At 42.0% G+C, this 22595-nt stretch overlaps 1 protein-coding gene across 1 annotated transcript in view; it reads left to right on the forward strand.

Moving 5' to 3' along the window:
* Positions 1-22595, forward strand: part of LOC117282567 (G-protein coupled receptor moody-like) — a 148686-nt gene that overhangs the window by 66471 nt on the left and 59620 nt on the right. Inside the window, exon 2 of the mRNA XM_033752745.1 lies at positions 2186-2252. Coding sequence (XP_033608636.1) covers positions 2186-2252 — 67 coding nt within the window. The remainder of the gene's footprint in view (positions 1-2185; positions 2253-22595) is intronic.

The raw sequence follows: 22595 nt of genomic DNA on the forward strand, positions 1-22595 counted from the left end.
TAACATATAACATTAAAGTTTGTTAAGTTGTATTATTATTATTATTATTATTATTATTATTATTATTATTATTATATTTAGCTTTATGGGATATGAGTGCGATCAAATTGTGAGGTATAACGTCAAAGTTTCCCACCCATGACCACGTTTGTATAAGCAATATTAACTTAGAGTTTGTAGCTATGTTTATTATCTGCCTTCGTTTTAGTTGCTTATGTGCATAAGCCCAGGGGTTCATTAATTATCGGTGTCAAAACTGAAAACTACATGCAAATTTTCGCACGACCGCCAAACTATTTTTGTTCTGTAAAGAAGAAGAAGAAAAAAGAAGGCACACCATTATACTGTGTTAATTTTTTGAAGATACAGGCTGTATTACTAAACGTAATTTCAGAACCATGCTGTCACGCGTATTAGTGACTATAAACGGGGTTCGAATTGGTAATTTGACTTATTGACCACTTACAGGACGTAACTACAAATTATATAACACTATCGCTGATTTCCACTTTGCAAATCATTCGACATTAATCTTCTCAGTCTATTTCCACTAGTCTTCACTATCCGTATGCTGGCAACGGATTTATAACGCAGGAACGATACAAGTCTGACTAAATTACACACTCCCAATATCACTGTACTGCAGACATGTAAATTCACACACTAAGTCTTCTTGGCAGTCTAATTCCTTAGATTGCCGACTCCCTGGATTCTAATCTACGACAGCTGACTCAGCTCTAGCTCTCGTACGCTCTGTTGCGCTCCGCTGTACGTCGTTATATTCAGATTCTCTTGAATCTCACAGCCCCTTGTACTCTTCTGTACTCGTACAGCTCCTAGCCTCGGAATTCGGCTCACTTCTATAGACTCGGCACAGACCACGCATCACAAAAAACACATACCTCGGCTCGGACCTATAGAGAACACCTGCCTACATTACTTCTCCTATTGTTTGACGTCACTGCACTCACGTGAACGTGCGTAGCGCGCGCTGCATAACGACGGTCCGTTCGCGGACCACAGAAAACACTGCTCCTGTATTGTTGTCCGCTCGTGTGTTGCGGGCGATGCCTAGCAGTGGGTCGATACATCACAATACATAAAGTGGCGCTGGTGTTGCTCGCGCCTCACAAGTTCGTGGTAGATATTGGTGAATTAATTTAAATTAAAAAGCAAGGGTTGGAATGATCTAAATGACAATATCTGTATCACATTTTGTTAAAATTGCTGAGTTGCTTCAAAAGATGATAAAAGGAGGGATACATTATGGTGATCTGATAAGACTACTTGCAGTACTGGGAAATTATATGATGCCAGCACCCCAAAATAGGACCGATATAAAGACTACCTTTATGCTTAGAAAAGAATACAAGGAAGAAAGATAACGCAGAGAAAATAAGAAAATAAGGTCACAAAGAAAATATAAAATGACGAGAATAAATAAGGAAAGGATTTTAAGAAGTAGGTGAATATAATACAAAATCAATATAGTGTTCTGTAGATGAAGCGCCATTAGGAGCACGAAATTAGGGGATGTACGCCTTTTATTGACACGAAGCGAACAAATTCGCAACAACAAACTTGTTTCAGTCGGAGCATTGACTCCTGTTCTGTTTACCTACAGATTTATGTCGCAGTTTCAGGATCACAACCTGTCAAGGGAAACTGTTACAATGTTTCTCTCTATAAAAAGTGAATTGCCCTTTGATGAATTTCAGTCGATTTCGTTTTGAAGAAAAGGGATCTTTATTTCTACAGGTTTTATGCGTTTTTTGCACAAAGTAGAGGACTGTAGGAGAGATCGTGTCTGTCAGTCCACGTGTCTGTATATTTCAAAGGGATTCGATGAACTTTGGTGTTAGAGATCTGTACTAAAGTTTAGCGAAACAACGTAATTCTGATTTTCATCAGCCGGATATAATCTCTGCTTTATATGACGCTGTCACTAAAAACGTTTCAGATCATACAAAAAGCTGGTGTATAACACAGAATATAGATTTTATTTAGCTACGCACGAATCTTGTGTTCATTCTTCGATCTCCCGCTATTCAACGGAGCACTAGGGAGAGTATTTTCTGGCTGTAGTCTGACCGTACAGTTTCCTTTTGGTTTGAAATAACACCACGTACGTCTCTTTCTGATGTAAAGGAACATACATGCCAATGATTTCTTACTCTTGTTTCAGGTGAGGTACGCCAGTGCCCTTACTGTGTACGGCACTGAAAATACGAGCATAGCTGCTGCAATGAACCGTAAGTTAAAATTTGGAGATTCAATTTGCGGCATATTTAAAGCTCAAGTGTTGTCATTGGTTTTTCTCTGAAGATATCATTTTCCAATTTCTAATTAAATTAAGTTTAATTAAAGCAATCTCCAGTACTGAGCCCTTTCGTTCTTAAGATTGCAACATGCTTGCACATATTTACTGTTATTATTAGGGGTGACATGTCTGTGGTACGATTAGCTTTGAAACAATATATTGTGGCGTATTTGCCCATGCAAGAACTGTTGAGCCACAGAAACTGCCTTTGCTAAGTAATACAAGCTCGCGACAATAGAACAGTGGGGTTATGCAACACGTTTGTAGGCAACGGCTCGGTAAAAACATTTCCGCATAGGCGATGATGTCACACAACAATACTTGAGCAGCGTTTTCTTTGTGTCCACACAGGTTGCGCATGCTTGGTGACGTCATGCAACAGAGGGTGGCGAACACGTGATTTATGTTTTCTGTGTGGTCTCCGCCAGTAACAATAGAAATATGTTTTCTGCGTTGTGCGTGCCGCGGATATATAACGCGAGTGCGCTTGCAGCAGGAGAGAGTTTTAGTTGAGTTCCGTGGTTTCAGGGTGATTGAACAATAAATGGCAAGAAGACGTTACAGTGATTTGAAGTGCTAGTTTCTGTGTTAAAATCCGTTGCCAGGAGACGATACGTGAAGACGGAGGATACTAGTGCGTGTTCAACGTTGAACAGAAAGTGTGCAGAATAGCGATAGCGCTATAATTGAGCGTGATTAAGAGAACTTGTAACCGAAGTGCCAATAAATTCAATCATCCGATCAAGAACCCGTTATTTTCGTCACGTGTACCCCCATATACGTGACAGTATTTATGTCTGCAATAAGTAACGGGCACGCGGTAGCGTAGCATTTGAGGCATTATGCTACAAGGTAACGGATTATTTTACCGATGAGGTCACTGGATTTTTCAATTGACCTAACCCTTCCAGCCGTAGTATGGCCCTGGGATCAGGTCAGCCGCTGACAGAAATTAGTATCAGCTGTCTTCCTGGGGGTAAAGGTGCGGCCGGCAAGTAAAGCTGACTACCCTACTGCCATCTGCCGATTGTCTAGAAAATCTGGGAGCATCTACGTCTCACAACCTTATGGGCCTCCATGTCATGTTACAGGGATAGCTTTACCTTTTACCTGTAATAAGTACGATCAGGGCCAATCAATTGTAAGGAAAGAACGGATGTCCTGTGTTATATCTGCGCAAGCGTGTATCTCTGAACACCCTGTGTGTACTCCGGTTCCAACCCTCACGTTCGTCTTTATTTCCCACAGCCCCCACCCTTCTACCCTCTTCTATAAATCAGTGGACCTCTCAAAATTGAGGCAAGACGTGGTTTCGGAAATTGGATTGTTGCTTTCCGAGAAATAGTCGAAGCGAGGCTCTGCAGGGTTTGTGGTTCCTGATCTAATTCACCGCCGTGGAAGTACTCCTATAGAATGTCCTCGGATCGGTTTTCGAATATAACCATACAAAATTTTTCTGTTACTAAAGGCAGCTTTTTCAAATTTACAATTTCACAGTGTGTTCCCCCCCCCCCCCCCAAAAAAAAAATATGGAGCCGGGATAGCGACTGGCTACAGGGCTGGACGACAGAAAGGTCGGAGTTCGAATCCTTGTAGGGCCAAGAATGTTCTCTTCTCCAAGTTGTCCAGACCGGCTCCAAGGTTCACCCAACCTCCTACCCAATGGGTACTTGGGGCTCTTTCCTCGGGATAAAGCTGCCGGTGCGTGAAGCTGACCACTCATCTCCAACTAGCGCCGAAGTCAAGACAATGTGGTTCCCTACAGCCACTCCTCTGTACACCTTCATAATGTAGTGCTTAATTAGTTAAGTAGAGGGACAACTTTAACTTTATATTCCGAAAAATTGTGTGTGTATATGCATGGAACGAAAGCAATTGAGGTCCAAGAGGAAAAAACAACGGAAAATAAACTCAGTAGAGAGCAAATTACGAAGCTCCCCATTATGCAGTTTTCTGCAGCCCAAAGTTATTGTTAAATGGCTGAGTACTATCCATAAAACATACTCTAGCGAGATACACGCTGCTTCTAAAATGTTACAACTTATGCGTTTAAACAGTTAATTAACAAGGCAATAATTTGTGTGCAGATGTAATCTCTTTTTTTCAAGTAATCAATAAATACGTCACACTGCATAGACTTTGAAATTGTTTGTTCTGTGTTCTGTTCTATACAGACAGTATCTGAAGGTGTTTCGCATGAAAGTTATATAATTTGATCAAATGTACTCTTTATGTCTTGGCCCTAGTTTTGTAAGGAATATCGTTCTGGGGAGGGGGCACGGAGCAGCGTAGTTGGTTGAGGCACTATGCTACAAGCCGGAAGGTCGCGGGTTTAAGTCCCGATGAGGTCATTGGATTTTTTCAATTGACCTAATCCTTCCAGCCCCACTGTGGCCATGGGGTTGACTCAGCCTCTCACAGAAATGAGTACCACGAATTAATTAAATAATTTTCCTGGGGAGTAAAACGCAGCATGCGCGTAAGGCTGACAACCTTACCGCCATCTTTGAGCCGATTGTCTAGATAATGTGGAACCCTCAACGTTTCACAACCCTATGGGCCTTCACGGCCTGTTACAGGGATAGCTTTACTTTTTATGTCGTTTTTGGGAAAGTCCTAGAATTTAATTAACTTCATTTATAGTGGCAGTTATATTGAATAGATATACGTAAAAGTTAATACAATTTATATCGTTCGTCAGTCAGTATAGCGACGAACTATATGATGGATGACTGAAGCGTCTGGGTTCGATTCCCGTCAAGGAAGAGGTTTTTATATACTCCGCAGCATCCAGACAGGCTCGGGTTCACTCAGCCTCCTATACAATGGGTACTGGCGGCTACTCCTCCACGGTAAATCAGCTGGAGTATGGAGCTGACCACCCATCTCCATCTAGTGCCTAGGTTAATGGTGGAGCTATACCTCCACTCTCCCTACGTGTTCATGGCATAGTGCTTAATTAATTAAGCCCAGGGAAAACTTTACTTTTACCTTCACTACAATTTTTATTGTGTTGTTCTGGTACTAAATTTAGCTGAAATACAGAGATGAAACACGAGGGCTGACAGGTATAGCCTCCGCATTGCGCGTGCACATTCAGGGAGTGGCTCTCTGTTGGGGCTAAATCTGTTGGACCCTCACAATTGCACGTGTATGTAGGTTAAATCACTTGTCGATACTGGATCCGTCCCAGGTCGCGTCTGGTTGACGAGATCTCCTGCAGCTTCAGGTCACGTGATGACGTTGCACTCTGTTGCATGTAGGCATGCTTATTATAATCATAATGATTTCATAATTAGTTCGGATTTGGACAGTATATTAAACTGCTTTTTGCTGGGATTGGTCAGTCGGTACAGCGACTGGCTACGGCCTGGGAGGCCATGGTTCTATATCCTGGAGGGCAAGAATTTTTTTCTCCAATCCACTCGCCTGCATCTAGTGTGGAGATTAATTGTGGTGGAACTATACCTCCACTGTTCCATTCGTCTTCAGGGCGTTGTGCTTAATTAATTAAGCACAGGGACAACTTTATCTATTTGTGGCCCTACAGCCCTTGTTGACGTTGACCGCTTTTTTAATTTCTTAATTTATACGGAGTCAGTAGGACTCCTTGGACGGGGATCAGCCCGGCGCAAGGCCGCTACCTACAAACAGAACAATACAAACACAATAAAAGCACACGGACATCCATGCCTCGGGTGGGATTTGAACTCTCTATTCCAGTGTTCGAGTGGGCGAAGACGGTTATTGTCTTACACATCGCGGCCACTGTGATTGGCCAAAGACAAAATTACCTTGCCTTGTTAGAGTGTCTTAAGGGTCAGCTATTATTTTTTTAATTATTATTCTTAGTGGGGTGAGACTGAGTCCACTTGTTACTGCGGCCACTACTGGCCTGTTGTACCAGCCCGCAGATAATAGAGGATATTGATTGTGGAGCAATTGGTGAAACGAAGATTGACGGGAGAATCCGAAGTACTGGAGAAAACGTGCCCCAGTGCCATTCTGTCCACCACAAATCCCACATAAAGAGACTCGGGCTCGAACCCGGGCGGCCGCTATGGGAAGCCAGCGACTAACCGCCTGAGCTATGACCCGGCCAAGGATCGACAATAATTTCAACTTAATGTTCTCGGGAACAAGTTACTAAGAAGTATATTTAGGTCCAAAAGAGATGAATTAGCAAAGGACTGAAATGTCCTGTGTTGATTACTAAGTTAACTAATGCGCACTTATGTGCATAGTGCAGGGAAGAACAGAAATGGAATGTGTTTCAACATAAAGTGTACGTCTACAGGGAAATATACGGACTTGGGTAGGATGGGGACACTACGAAAACTGGGGTATTACGTAACGAGAAAGTTCGTGATGCAGGTCGCCTGAAGCAACTTGTGAATAATGAATTTAGAAGGACATGCTAGGATTCAAGCCGCTAGGTACAGGTTCTAATGACTGGATCTTGTGAACAAAGTTATGAACCTTTGCATTTCATAAAACTTGGGCAATTTCTGGCTCTGTGAGTTACTGTCAGCTTCACATAAAATAATCTATTGCATGTATTTAATAATTTAATCATTAAGAGAGGAACATGGACTGATGGTATTTGAGAACAGGTCTTGAGGAGAATGTTTGGACAGAAGAGAGATCAAGTGACAGGAGGTTTGAGAAAAGTCCATAATAAGGGGCTTCATAATTTGTATTCTTAGAATGATCAAGTCAAGGAGGATGAGGTGGGCAGGGCGTGCAGCACGAATGGGGCAGAAGAGGAATGCATATAGGATATTGTGGGAAGGCCAGAAGGAGAGAGACTAGTGGGAAGACCAAGGCGTAGGTGGGTGGACAGTATTAAAATGGACATTAGAGAGACAGGATGGGATGGTATGGATTGGATTGATCTGGCTCAGAATGGGAACCAGTGCAGGGCTCTTGTGAACACGGTAATGAACCGTCGGGTTCCATAAAATACTGGGAAATTCTTGCGTAGCTGCAGAATTGGCGGTTCATCAAGAATGGCTCAGTTCCCTTGTTAAGTAAGTAAGTAAGTAAGTAAGTAAGTAAGTAAATGGATTTAATCTCCATGTCTCGCATAATTTCAGTATTCTCAAGAAAAGACAAACTTACATTATCATTTCCATGTGCCTGCTCCTACCAGTAGCTTATGAAGCGATTTATGGAGTTTGATGGAACTTTGTAGGACTGAATTGAAGAACAAGCTGCCTCACCTTTATGCTATTTAATTTTATGCTCTAAATAATATCAAACACAGCTGCCAAATGGCGGAAGGCACGAAAATCTTCGCCTTCTTAAAACCTGAGATCGTGGATTGAAATCCCGCTCGAGACATGGCTGCCTGCACTTATTCTGTGCTTATGTTATCTTGACTAGGTCGAATTGATCCCCCGTTCAAGGAGCCCTGCCAACTGTGTACGAGGTTCATATTTCGGAATTAATTCTGAATAGGAAGGGTGCATGCGGTAGCGTAGTTGGTTGAGACACTATGTTACAAGCCGGAAGGTCGCGGGATCGAATCCCGACGAGGTTATTGGATTTTTCAATTGACCTAATCCTTCCAGCCGCACTATGGCCCTAGGGTCAACTCAGCCTCTAACAGTAATAAATAGCAGGAATCTTCCTGGGGATAAAGGGCGACCGGCTCGTAAGGCTGGCAACCTTACCGCCATCTCTGAGCCGACTGTCTAGATAAGGTGGGAGCCACGACGTCTCACAACCTTATGGGCTTCCACGGCCTGTTACAGGGATAGCTTTACCTTTTTTTTTACCCCTCTGAATTGGGACGGACCAGACGACTTATTCCGTCAAAGCAGAAGAATAATACCAATTTGTGCGGGTCCTAATATGGGAACTACAGCATCGTTGCTGAAGAGTCCTGAGTTTCTGTGTCATAACACATTTTTAAAAATATTCGCCGTTTGTTGGCTTCAATTCTTCGTAAAATATAAATATAATAAATAATAATAAATATAATAACAGACGTCCGTGTAGATTGTATATTTAACTTCACGATTGACGGCAATAACTAATGGACCATTTATGCTAGGCACGTGAAATGTTGTTTATACATTATAAGTATTGTCACGCGTATGTGTGACTATATACCGGGTTTGGATTGGTGAATTGATTTATTGACCACTTACACACACGACTCCTAACTACAAGCAATTTTAGCGACATCGCTGATGTAAACACTTTTCAAATTATTACAGCACACGCTAAGTCTCAGTCTTCTATAGTCTTCCTTAGTCGTTGCTTGGTAACAGCCCTGAGCAATGGAGATTCTTCAGCTTCTGTGCTCACGCCGTTGCCCGCTGGCTAATGCTGCTCACAACTGGTCTCATTGCTCCAGCTGTCTTGGTTATAACATCTTGGCACGAGACACATAGAGAACACCATGTTTCCAACAGTAACTCTATTGTTGCATGCGTATTCGTTGCCGCGGGAATGTGTTTACCGAGCCGTTGCCCCGAAACGATCGTTGCTTACAGAGTCACCTCTTAGCAATGGGTCTACACGCCACAGTATCCTTAGTTAAAATTTTGCATGAAATATTTTCTAGATGGCAGTTTTAAACATGTGGCTGATGGGAATAATTGGACCTGTCTTTGTCTAATGTGACTGAATCTGCACTAATGGAAATTATATATAGACGTGGATCATTAAATTGTATAATTATTAACACCTAGTCCTTTTTAATTATATCTCAGCCGGTATAGTGACTGGCACCGGGCTAGATGTCCTAGGGGTCGGAGTTCGAGTCCTGATAGGGTCAAGGATCTTCTTTTCTCCACGTCGACCAGACCGGCTCTGGGGCCCACTCAGCCTCCTCTACAATTGGTGCCGGAGGCTCTTTCCTCGGAGGTAAATCGGTCGAGGCTTGAAGCTGACCACTCACCTCCAGCTAGTGCCGAGGTCAAGAAAGCGCAGAACTATACATTCACTACTCCATACGCCTTCATGGCATAGTGCTTGATTAGTTAAGCACAGGGACAATTTGCCTTAGTCTTTTTAATCACATTATATAGACTTGCTCATTTTAAGGAAAATAATCGTCGTAAATTCTTCCCAGAACTTTTTCTTTTGAATTTCTTGTATAAATTTCGCTTTCTTTACGGCAGAATGCGCAGCGTGAGATACAGTAATGTGGCACTTTCTGTACTGGATGGGATCATGTTCATGTCCACAAAACCGCCGACAGAAACATATGAATTCTTCTAAGGTTTATTTCCTTTCAGAAGATCTGTCTTCCATACCAGCGGACGCGTTGTACCTCAGTTTAGTAACATACAAAGCACTAGTATAGAATAACGCAATAAAGGAACACAGGAAACATAAGGGTACAGGGAATTGCTATTTTTGGATATACTCGTAACATGGAAACCTTTCTAAATAACGCCATTCATTACTATCTCCTTCTGTCCACGTATTGTTTCTCTTGCCGTGGGGACTCACAGAAAGCGCACAGTTTTCGATTACAGTTTCCAATAAAGCAGATTGGATTTCTCGTATGTGTTGCAAAGAAATGCATTGCATAGATTCAGTTGCAGGATATGATAAGAGTATTGTTCCGTGTTTTCAAACTCATACAAAACAGTTCTGCTATGCGAGACATGCGGCAGGAATGCCAAATAATTCCAAAAGCACGCTTTTCCTTTAGGATTTGATATTCAAGAAACGCCCTGCATTTTATGGAACCCAAATTTTCATTATTGTATTCACAAGAACACTCTCCTTTTATTCCATACTGGGACGGTGTAATCCAGATCACGTCTTCATTACCTGTTTCTTCAAGATCCGTTTTAAAATTATGTTCCCTTCTAAGCCTTGATCTTAAAATTTAGCTCTTTAATTTTCTAAATAATGCAACATAACTGTGACACAATCCTGAAAATGAAACCGGAACGTTTCTCCGATAAGTCCGTTGATATTCAACGGACTTAACGGCGTTATATTCCAGAAGACAGAAGTCTTCTTAACGACCGCTGTGAGAACTTCAGATCCTACGTAATTAAATCGTCATACAACTTTCAGTTAAATCCTCCCCTCCCCCTAGAATACGAAATTCCATCGAAAGATGTTAAGTTGTTTCGCAGATGATATAGGATGTCCGGATGAAAGGTTTCCAAAATAAAAAATTTACATCTCGGAAATTAATTGTCATACACGTATCCGGTTTATGTCATCGGAAAGGAAAACTCTGAAAGATCTTTTTTTCATACCCGGCTTACGCGCATATTCCGCCATATTTTTGCCGCCATGTTAGGAATCACCTGGACATAGAGATGGCTGGAATATGAATTGGCAGATGTGGACCAATTGCTTGGCTTCCTAGGTCTCCAGATTTAACCCCAGAGAATTTTTTTCTTGTGGGGTTATGTGAAGAACATTGTCTACCGGGTCATTGTCAACGACCTTCAACACCTGAAAGTCCGCATAAGGGACGCTGTGGTTACGGTAACACCAAACATGATTCAAGTATGGATATTTGTCGTGCCCGCACTTAAATCTATGGAGAATGTTATATATGCAGAAAAAACTTTTATATTTTCTCTTTGTAATGATGTAACACATTAATGTGTATAATAAATTCTGAGATATATTGATTTTATTTTGGATACCTTTCTTCCGGACACTCTGTATATACGGATTGGCAGGCAGACAATAACAAACATTCATTCATTATGAAGCACTACATAATTCGCACTCTTCGGCAGTTATATGCTATTAGAACGGTCAAATGGAAGGAGATATGATGTACCTTGCGTGGGGGAGGTTCGTAATGCTCAGGTCCTGCGAGGTTTCCGCTGGAAAACATGAAGGGAAGAAGAAAAGTCTGAGGATCTGGACTGGATTCAACTGGCTAAGGATAAGAACCAGTGCCGGTATCTTATGGCAATGAATCTTCGGACTTCTGAAGAAGGACTGCTCAGTGGGGAGTATGATGCCCCTGCCTGTCATTATAACGACAGAAATGCGGGTTTCTTTATCCGCACGTGACACTGTAAAAGACCGGAACGACGATTTGAAAAGAGAGGCCTACTCACAAATGAGAAATGGCGTCCCTAATTCAACATTCGTTCGGTCAGAGGCAATTCTCGCGTGTTTAACGCTTTAACATAATTGCACTGACGCGTCGTTATATCCTGACTCTGTATAGAATGTTGCAGCCTACCCTGTTCGTAGACCGAGCGTGAAACTTATATTCTGCTGATTCAGTTGTTATATAAGGCGATTAAATAACTCAAAGGTGATTGTTTTTCACTTATGTAATAGGTTTCTTGATATTATGGAATTGCCATTTTTACAGAACCTCGCCACTGGACCCAATCCAGAACCAATTCAATCCATCGCGCATCCTCAGACCATGTTTCTCTTCTATAATTTCATGTTATTCTCCCAACAATGTCCATCCCTCGGAAGGTGGCTCTTACTATGATGTCTATAATTTTCACACATACCGGTAGTTATATAGGTAGGTAGGTAGGTAGGTGAGAGGGAGAGTGGGTAGGTGGGTAGGTAGGTTGATTGATTGACTAGATATTTTCAGCTTATCTCCCTTCGACAAAATCTGGTGTCGGGTTTATATAGCTGTAGTTATAGTGACGTGGGTTGTCCAGTGATTGAGGTTAGCTCTTTGTAAGGGACCCAACAGAGTAGGTGTCTCCTCCCTCACCTGAGGATGGAAACAGATCCACTTTCCGAAACGTTCTGTACATTTTAGAATACCAGACAATGGACAAAGTCCAGAACCAGTAATTCTGAGTGTTATACCGCATTGTCAGAACCCTTTAGAATCTACTAGCACAACGTTGTTTAGAAATTTATTATAATGCGTAGGCGCAAGTGTTATTACAATTGACATCCCCTACATTTTATTATTTTTATGCCGTGCACGAGTTATCTCGTTAGAAATTCTAATTCTTATGGTCTGATATTGTATTTCAGCATCCTGTTGCATTGACGTATCACTTTACACAGTTACTTCCGTCTTTAGTAAAACTTTACAGCTACTACCTAACTTGAAATAATATTAAAATTAAACTGCTACATGTTTCCGCCATACTTGGCCATACTCAAGCAATTGTTCACTTGTTGAACTGCAGTAATTCTTATGTTATTCCATTTTCGTCGTTCACTCGCTAAAGTACTCGTACATTTGCTTAGGAATAGTTATATATGTTCTGAATTTCAGCGGAAGAAATGTGTCCTGCCGTTTCTAAGTATACGAGGGATGTTCAATAATTATGGTTCCCTAGCCTCTGACGTTTGTGTTAATAAAGCTCTTTGTTTCCGATAGTTGGTAGCACTTGGTAAGGATAGGATTAGAAGTAACATGCAGCAATGGCAACGCTTTGGAGGTTCCCAATTCCACAATAACGAAGAAGTGAAAATGGCTGTTGGTTAATTGTTACGAGTGCCAGAACCCGATTTTTACGGTGGTGGTATTTTTTAAACCCGTGCTGAGGTGGTGCAAATACATCAGTCTGCTCGGGGTTTATGATATAAATTAATGATACTTCAGTGAAACGAATGATCTACATATAATGTTGTAATGAATTTTCACTTAATTTGTATGACCTGTGGAACCTTATATATTGAACAAACTTTGTATATAGGGCTGCGTATTCGTGGCTTTCAACGGTACAAAGTGTGTTACTATTGAAATATGGCCATGCTAAGGAAATAAAGTCTTTAAGTAAACAAAACTGATTGCAGAATGTTAATGTGTCTGAAGAACCAGAAATTAATGTCTGCGAAAGCCTTCGAACCAGTAGTTCGGAAATAATCCGAAATGTCGTTTGCCGGAAATTCCTTGATACAGCTCATAGATGAGAATTGTTGGTGACGTAGTTTGCGTCGTCCTCTCCATAAGATCACGGAACCTGAAGAATAATTTGCAAACGGTTACCATTCACACTGAATTATAGGCTATATCTGTTACGAAATTAAATGTCCTGCAAATATCACATGACGGTTTTCATATTTATCTCTGTGAGGTTCAGGTAGTCGAAAATAAAGGTGGGACATTTTAATTCCAAATACGGTCTTTGCTACTTTGCATGTTTAATTGGTTTTGATGTTCGCTTGTTGTAAATGCGACTGTACTGCTACAAAGCCAATTGTACTGCAGATACAACACCAGTTATAATCTGAACTGTTCCATGTATTCGTTAAAAATCGCCGCGTTGAATAACGCCCCACGTTAAATTTGTAGAGCTCAGTTGGATCTATACACTACATCATGTATCTCTATCAATTTAATAATGATCCGCTTTTGAAAAAATGCTGCCTCCATCTTCAGGGTAGAAATGGAAGCAGTAAGTTCCTCCGAAAAGATGGTAACCACCTACGAAGGTACACAGTGTCACAACACAGGAGATCAATCTTAATTTGTCACTATACAATCCTCCAGAACAAGCATCTCTCACCCCCTTAACTGAGGACGGAAAGAGACCCAGTTTTCGAAACGCTGTGTCCTTTAGTGTTCTTTAGAATATCGGACAATTGACAGAGCCCAAAAACCCAGTAATCACGAGTATTATACATCATCGTCAGAACTATTTACACGCTACTTAAAATCCTCAACGTTCCAATACATGGAAGATCTTCTCCTTTATTATATTTCATATTTATATACAATCTCCGTTGCTGAAAAGTCCACAGATATTTGTCTTCAGCTTGTGACAGACCGAAGGAATGTTACAGTCACAGATATTACCCAACATCATAGAAACTTGAAGAGTCTCATCTTCTGGGTTGTAACGCCACGCCACCTGCTCACACTGGTTCCTCGCTCGCGGATTTTTATACCCTGTTGACACAATATCTACACGGCGCCGCGTCCCAGAAAGCGACATTCTTCAAGTCTTTGCAATGTCCAGTGGCTGACTTTTGTGTTAGCTACGCTGAATTTTCGGTCTATGAATATGAGTTTGTTCAGTCTACAGTTATGCAGTATAAACTCGGGGTTCAATTATCGATGGAGGTCAGGGATTGTAAAATTCCTTTCTACTACTGCAGTGTCCATAACTCCAATAGGTCCCTCTTAGTTTCTGCCCAGTTGGTCTCGAGCCTGCAGCTGTTCTGGGTAGATACATAAGTGTGACAGCATGCATGTCCCAGCTTTGTATAGGAGACTACATGGGTATTATAAATTATCAACATGACTGGAACGCTAACTGAAGATTAAATTTGCGAAAGAAATATAAATTAAACAGCTCCTTTCCGATCTAGAACAATTTTTTACGAAATATTTTCAAGTGTTAATGTTATATAACAGTATAGAATTTTGTGCCTTCAGCTAGGTAATCCAATAATTAGATCGTGTTCCATGGATGCCATGTTGTCATCTCTCGCCTTTGAAGAAAACGGCTGCATAAACCCAGTCTCTAGAATTTTCTATCAGTGTATGCCTACTAATACTAGGATCTTGCACGAACCGCATTGCTGTAACTCACTGAGTTTGTTTTTAACCTTCAAATCTTTAATTTTGTTTGAATAAAATATGAAACTTGTCGTTAGAAACTTCCTCGACTGCAGAAACCGTACACCAAGTTCCATGCAGCTAGACGAACAGTTTCAGAATGTACTGTAAAGAACGCCCATTAAGACACACAAAGTTACTTTTCATTCTGCCCATTTAATTTGCGCCTCGCACAGTACGTATGTGCTTGAAGCCTGGAGATCCGCTGCGATACTGGGGACTCAGGGATTCCACTTATACGAAACAGCCGGCCGTCTCCCCTCGGGACATTTGCATGCAACTGGTGTCTCGCATGCTTTGACGACATTTTCACTAATTAGGAAAAGAGTGAAAGTATCCTTTGATGCTCAGGAAGGGGTCTGGGGAACTTTCATGCCCAGCTGTGCCCCTAAATCTGGCACGTGTCCGTTTGTTTACGTGATCCCATGCTGAAAAGCAATTAGGTTTGTGCTTCTCGTCCTGCTACTGTTGCTTCTAATTGGCAGGCACGACGACAAGCACAGCGACATCTATAACAATATTAACAATATCAGCTGCATGATGCAGGGTCTTTGTTGAAAGAATTATAAACCTGCTTACTCAGCTGATATTTGCTTTTATCGAATCTGAAAATCCGTAACAATGCTCATAAGATCCAACCATTGAATCATATCTTGTGCCGATTTAATATAGTCTAAGCTTTAACATCACATTTCTCAGAAATGTTTCAATATTATTCTCCCATCTACATCTCACAAGTTATATCCTTTTTATATTGTGTTCTCATGGGGTGAAACAGTTCACTTGGTACTGCGGCAACTGTTTGGCCTGTTGCAAGAGCCCAAGATGATATATGATGATGACGATGATGATTGTGGAGCAACAATCGGTGGAATGAAAATTGGCAAGGGAAACCGAAGTACTCGTAGAAAACCTGCCCCAGTGCCACTTTATCCCCCTTAAGTTCCACATGACCTGACTCGGGCTCGAACTCGGACCGCCGCAGTGGGAAGTCGGTGATTAACCGCCTGAGCTATGGCACGGTCAAGTTATATCTTGCCTCAAGCTTGATAGTAACAACTAATTAAAGGTAAACGGTAAAAAGGTGAAACTATCCCTGTAACAGTCGTGAAATCCCATATGGTTGTGAGACGTTGAGGCTCACACATTTTCTAGACAGTTGGCTCACAGATGATGGTGAGTTCGGCCTTGCGCGCCGGTCGCTCTTTACCCCCCCCCAGGAAAATTCCTGGTACTCATTTCTGTTAGAGGCTGAGTAGATCCCAGGGCCAAAGTGCGACGGAAGGATTAGGTAAATTGAAAAAATTCAATAACCTCATCGGGACTCGAATCCGCGACCTCCCACTTGTCGCATTGTGCCTCAACCAGCTATCCCACCTCGTGCCTCCAGCGACAAATAAAGTGGAGTTAATTCGATAATTTAAATCGTTTAAAAAATCAAGTAAAACATGAGGAGGCTGTTAGCCTGGCTCGTGATGAGTTACAGTAGCGATCTGTCATGAACACGCTGAAGAACCTTCTAACTTCATAAAAAACTCTGATTTCCCTGGCTATCTGAGCGACCACTAGCTTCTCAAGAAGGGCTGTGCTCCTCAGACTGCAGTGCTGGGCACCACTGCTTGAGGGCCTAAGGGAAGATTCGGATCTAGGTAGAGGAGACTGGTCAGTTTCAAGATCCGACCGCTTTATCCTTGTGACAATACTCCTGATTCTTAGTAGGTGACGGGGTAACGCTGTAGCGTAGTTGGTTGAGGCAATGTGCTACAAGCCGGAAGGTCGCGGTTTCGAGTCCCGATCAGGTCATTGGATTTTTTAATTTACCTAATACTTCCAGCCGAACTATGGCCCTGGGGTCATCTCATCCTCTAACAGAAGTGAGTACTAGGAATCTTCCGGGGTGTTAAAGGGCAGTCGGCGTGTAAGGCTGACATCACCGTCAATTGTGAGCCGACTGTCAAGAAAATGTGGAAGCCTCGACGTCTCACATCCCTAAGGGCCTCCATGGCCTGTTACAGGGATAGCATTAACTTAGTAGATGATAGGCCAACTGGAACATGAAGCTGTTTTGAACAAAATGCTGACGAACATAAAAATCGTCTTTGACTGTGCCAGGCTTGAACTTCGGTCGTCTCTTCTGTCATCTAGTTCAAAAGGCACAATTATCCGCTGTTCTTCACAGATCGCAAACATGACGGATAACTTATATACGGAAGCCTAAGGCGTGCTCACGTGTCCTGACGACGTCCCCAACAGAAGACTGTGGTAGAAGTTAGGAGGCAGCGAGAGAGGTTCTTGTGCTTCAGTTGGCATTGCAGTCTCGACCTCTGCCGGAAACATTTCCATTGCTGCATATTCGGCGAAATTGTGATTTAATGTACGTCTGTTTAAGAGTGGATATTTTTTTTTGCTAAGGTTTTGCCCATTTACTGCATTTTAGTGTTCAGAATGTTGTATGGATGCATGTGAATCCAAGAAGAAATTAAAAATACGCATAGGAAAGGAATGAAGTGTGTGGTGTTAGTGTAGAAATACTGACGATTGTGGAAATTTACTTAATGTCTGCCGTCACCCCCCCTCCCCCCCGATTTTGTTTTTTGTGTTTGCGGGCCAAGTCACTCGTCCACCGACTGTTATACCTGATCAAGTTGTGCCTGAAAGAAATGTGTTTCTGTTTTTTTAGTGGCGAACTGTACAGCGGTTATAATTATGCCCTGTTGCGAGTTGAAGAGAAAGGGAGGTTAGTCATTTTTGACGAAATTTCATTTTGCTCGTATGAACTAACTTCGCTGAAACGTTTCATCTAGACATCAGCAGCATATAGCTAGTTTATCAGGGTAAATATAGCTACCTTTCCAAAACTTCTCAAGTTATTGATATTAAATATTTTAATGAAGTTTTGTTCTTAACAATTTCCGTGAAATGTTATCTGACTTTATAAGAGTGAATCAGTGATCAATTAAATTTCCAGTCAATGTCGAGACTTATATTCATGGGAAACATGGGCAGTTATGCGAGGAGCATTCCGACTATCCATGTAGCATGAAGCGTGCTACTAAAGATTCAGTTTTCTCGTCAAGTTAGTTACAGTGAGAGGGTTTTGATAAATGCGATGCAGTTTTATTTTGAGCTCAATGCCGATTTGATTTATGATTGATGTGGATGAAAACTGAATGTGTACGAGTATGATGCTGCTTAGTGTAGAACCTCATCACATGTAATGAAAGGAAACACGCGCACGAACAGACAGACATGACCACCATATTATGTGATCGTTTTACGCAGTTTGTGGAAAGAAAGCATACAACGATGCCATGTGGACCAGACAGATCAAAACCAGTAACCGGACATTTTAATGTAAAATGTTTTTGAGAATGAATAAGTGGGATTTTCGGTGTTTCAGGATAGACCGTAAGATGCGATAATCCACCGACTGAGCAAGTAGTTCCAGATTTTTAAAATAGATCTGTAACACCATTTTTGCTGGTGCCAAGTGAGAGAGAGAGAGAGAGACAAAGCCGGAGCACCATAAATCACGCCTCGAAGTGGTGTTAACTTACCTTTTGGGAGCGCACACGTGAGAGGCAGGCTATTTCCACAGTGGACCGACAGAGGTGAGGTTGTTCGGCCAATTCAAGGAAAGAAAGAAAGCGGGGAAGGAAGTAAGGGAGAACAAAAATAGAAGAGAAGGAAAAAAGGAACAAGAAGTTCTGGGAAGAACTAATCGACTACCTTTCTTTCACTACAGTCTGAATATCAAGACCAGCTGTTAGGCCCACCAAATCTCCTCTCTAATGGGTATCGTGGTTATTTCCCTTGGGGTAAAGCGGCCGGGGCGTGAACCTGACCACTTACCTGCAAGTAGTGTCGAAGCCAAGAAAATGTGGACATATATATGCACTCTCCCATACGCCTTCATGGCATAGTTCTTTATTAGTTAAGCTCAGGGACAACTTTACTTTTTTTACAGTCTATTTGATACAACTTTAGTATGTACGCTTAATGAAGTCAATAAAACAATACAGTTCGTTAGGCTGCAATGTTGAAACGCCTCTGTGGTCTATTGGTCAGCGTTCCTGGAGATCCAGAGGTCCGGGTTCGATTCCCGGCACTACCAGATTTTTTTCGGAGATGTAGTGGGTCTGGAACCGGGCCCACTCAGCCTCGTGATGATAATTGAAGAGTTATTTCAAGGAAATAGCGGCTCCCATCTAGAAAACTGAAATTAACGGCCATGGGGATTCGTAGCCCTGACCACGCGACACCCTCTATCCGCAAAAGTTGGCACTGAACTTCGCCGACAAGCGGCGGTCGCTCGGTCCGTCGGTATAGTTCGCTTGCGGACTAAAATCACAGAGGTAGGCTGCAATGTTGGTATTACTGATGGGAGGGATTTGTAAAATAGCCATCGAGATAGCCTCAGGTGGCATGATGCACATACCAAGTTTCATGATAATCCGTTTAGACATTGAAGTAATATTTAGGTTATTACAGCAAACTTTGTTAGGTTTTAGTGTTGGTATTGCTGATGAGAAGGGTTTATGAAGCGTGCCTCTGAGACGATTTCAGATGCCATGATATACATACCAAGTTTCATAAAGGCCGGTTCAGGCTTCAAAATTTGTTAGAGGGAGATTCACATACACAGAGACCCACAGACAGCAAGATGATCTCATAAACCTCCTTTTCTTTTAAAATAAACAAAGTTGGCTAAGATAATGGTAGGGATAGAGAATGAAAGGAAAGAAGAAGGAAGTATAACTCCAAGTAATTATAGCCAAAATGCCTTTCGAAGCTGTTCTATATATTCTATAGGGAACAGTGGTATGTAATTTTATTCAAAATTGCAGAGTTCCGGAAAGCGTTATACTGCGAGCGATGTTGGCTCTGTCTCCTTCATAATCCCGTTGTGACGTCATCTCACTTCAAATAATTAAAAGTTGAAACAGTTTCACAGTGCTTAGTTTGTGTGTGTGAGATGTATTCCTCGAAACGCTTTAACTTGAGGTATAACTTCCGATTATAAGTTACAGTCTTACCGGAAACACAGATATCAACAATACATTTCTATAGCATATGCCAAGTAAGTCCTTTCACGCTGTTACCGTCCGACAGTAAAGGTAAAAAAAGGCAAAGGTGTCCCTTTGCTTAATTAATTAAGTACCACACCACAAAGACGTGTGAGGGAGTGGATGTATATATGACGAATACAGATTTTAGTCATTTTAGAATGAAGACATCATGGCATGCAGTACAATAGTTTAACGTGCATAAAGACACCTGAGGATGGCATATTAGTGCTGAAACATGTAGCGCGGAAGTGAAGAATAAGGTGAAAAAGTGTATACAGTGTAAGACGGTTAGCATAAACCATGGATGTATAGCTCCACTATTTTTACCTCAGCTTTAGAAGGAGGTGAGTGGTCAGCTTCACGCCCCGGCCGCATTACCAGCGGCCACGGTACTGATTGTATGGGAGACTGGGTGGGCTCCAGAACAAGTCTAGACTCTGTGGAGTAGAGAAAATCTCATTCCCTTAACGGGACTCGAACCCCGACTCTTCAATCCAGCCCGTAGCTCGTCGCCATACCGACTGAACCATCCTGACTGTCAGTAGTCTTAGTTCTGTGTAACACCTCTATGGTCTAGTGGTCACTGGCTACAGATCCAGAGGTCCCGGGTCCCTGGATCGGAGTCCACTCAGCCTCATGAGCATAATTGAATGAAAAAGTAGCCGCTCCGGTCTAAAAAACCGAGATTAACGGCCGTGGGAATCAGTTGCACTGACCACGCGTCACCCTCTATCTGCAAGTTCGCACTAAATTCGCCGACAAACGGCGGTCGCTCGGTCGGTATAGTTCACTTGCAGACTAAAAGTCACGGAGTTTTGGAAACTGTGTCTGCTTCCCTCAGCAGGTGTGAAATAAATTGGAAGGAATCCTACTGAGTTGATCCTTTAGGCGGGAATAACCTCGATCACTGCTCCTCAGTCTAGTGAGTAGGATTTTTTTCGCCAATCTCTCTCTCTATTTATATGTAATTTGTTAAAAGAACACAGTAATATATCCTTCGAAAAGTTAACAGACTTTCAGTATTTTCTTCTTCCGTGGATGAGCGTAGTTTGTGCTACTTAAGAAGAAAACATTTCCTCTCCTCATAATATGGCTACCAAGGCACTAGGGACACCCTCCGTCGTCGCCTGTCTGTAAGTCGAGAGTAGCATGCTCCTTCAAAGCAACTTAATTTTTTTCGATGCCTATATCCACTGCTCATGTTTTATTCAAGGCTGAACACATTCGCTATAATCATTTCCTTAATCATCTCTAAAGTTGTGCTATTTTCTCTGGTGTTAATTATTTTCCGAAAGAAACTGGGAACACTGTGAAGTGTAGTGTGAGTCAATATCGCGATCTTCCCGGAAGCCATGTCCTCCCTTAGTGAGTACGTGCTAGCACTGTTCTATAAGGCAACGTGTTTGTTTAGGCGTAGTGTTCATTGCCCAAGCTGGGAATGAGATGAAAGAAGAAAACAATACAGCTCTGGCCTGACAGTAGTGTCCTCTGTGCAGGACAGTGGAAATAAATTAAATGTGTACGCTTGTCGTGACCGGAATTCGATCGCGGAGTTACATCGGTAGCCAATGAATCTTATGAAACCCTGCCGAAATGTAAATACTTGCTAATAGTAATGATGAATCAGTTCAGTTAAATTATTTATTTATGTGCTTACTCGGCAGCCCAAAGGCCAGTCACGAACTAAGCACGAGCACAGACGGAAACAGACACATATGCACAAAAAAAAAAAAAGACGAGAGAAAGCAACTTGTGTAATATAGACAATAATACAAATTTAATGACTTTAATCGCACCAACCATTTTGAGATGAGAAAAAGATTATACACATATATTCATATTTCATACAATCTATTTGTTAGTAGGGAAGGACCAATGGAAAGTATGATTAAGGGAAACATATTCTTTTGTTACAACTGCTTCAGTGACCTTGCAGACAATACTAGCGGCTGAAGCGCATTTATCAGAAGGCCAGTCTTTACTTCAAAGGCAGACACCGAACCAAGAAAAGCCTCTGATGATCAAACTGAAAGTCATGTTACGACCGACCATCAGTCGGTCAATCAGTCTCTGTGTCAAGCCCAAACTGGGGCCCAAGACCAGATTCATGTTACTGTCAGACAGTTGCGGTCTTGTTCATGTCGGACACACACTCTGACGAGAGGACGGATCCGTCACCTACCGCGGTCATAGTAGTACATGTCATCTATAGTCACAGATCTGCATATCGGAATTCTACAGTCAGCTGTCAACAGCTCGGTGCCTTGTGGATACCTACTATTTACAGTTCTACATGTAACTCTACTATATACACGTATGTATGTGTATCTACAGTATACGACGGCTCAGTCACTCTAGGCTTAGCACAGCAGATCTTGTCTTTACTAATGTAGCTCATGTTACAACGGCTGCCTATTCACTTGAACGGTCGTACTCTTGACCGCCGCCAAGCTTACGCCCCTTTTATTTTCTGCGTCTGGCTTCTCATTTTCCGATGTCTTGAACACTTGCATTTTCATGATTTTATATAACTTTTGCAAAATATTGTTATATAATCATATACATAGAGAAGGTTGGAAGCCGTGTGCAAATCGAGGACCAGTGTGCACCTTGGGAAATTTCCAATGGTGCAGTGAACCTTTTGTAGCTGCTGCAATTTTAAAAGCTAGGTAGGTTTCTGCCGTAAATTTCCAGTCGGGGCAAGCAT

This window comes from Cryptotermes secundus, unplaced genomic scaffold (assembly GCF_002891405.2).
Source record: "Cryptotermes secundus unplaced genomic scaffold, Csec_1.0 scaffold844, whole genome shotgun sequence".
Taxonomy (NCBI): domain Eukaryota; kingdom Metazoa; phylum Arthropoda; class Insecta; order Blattodea; family Kalotermitidae; genus Cryptotermes; species Cryptotermes secundus.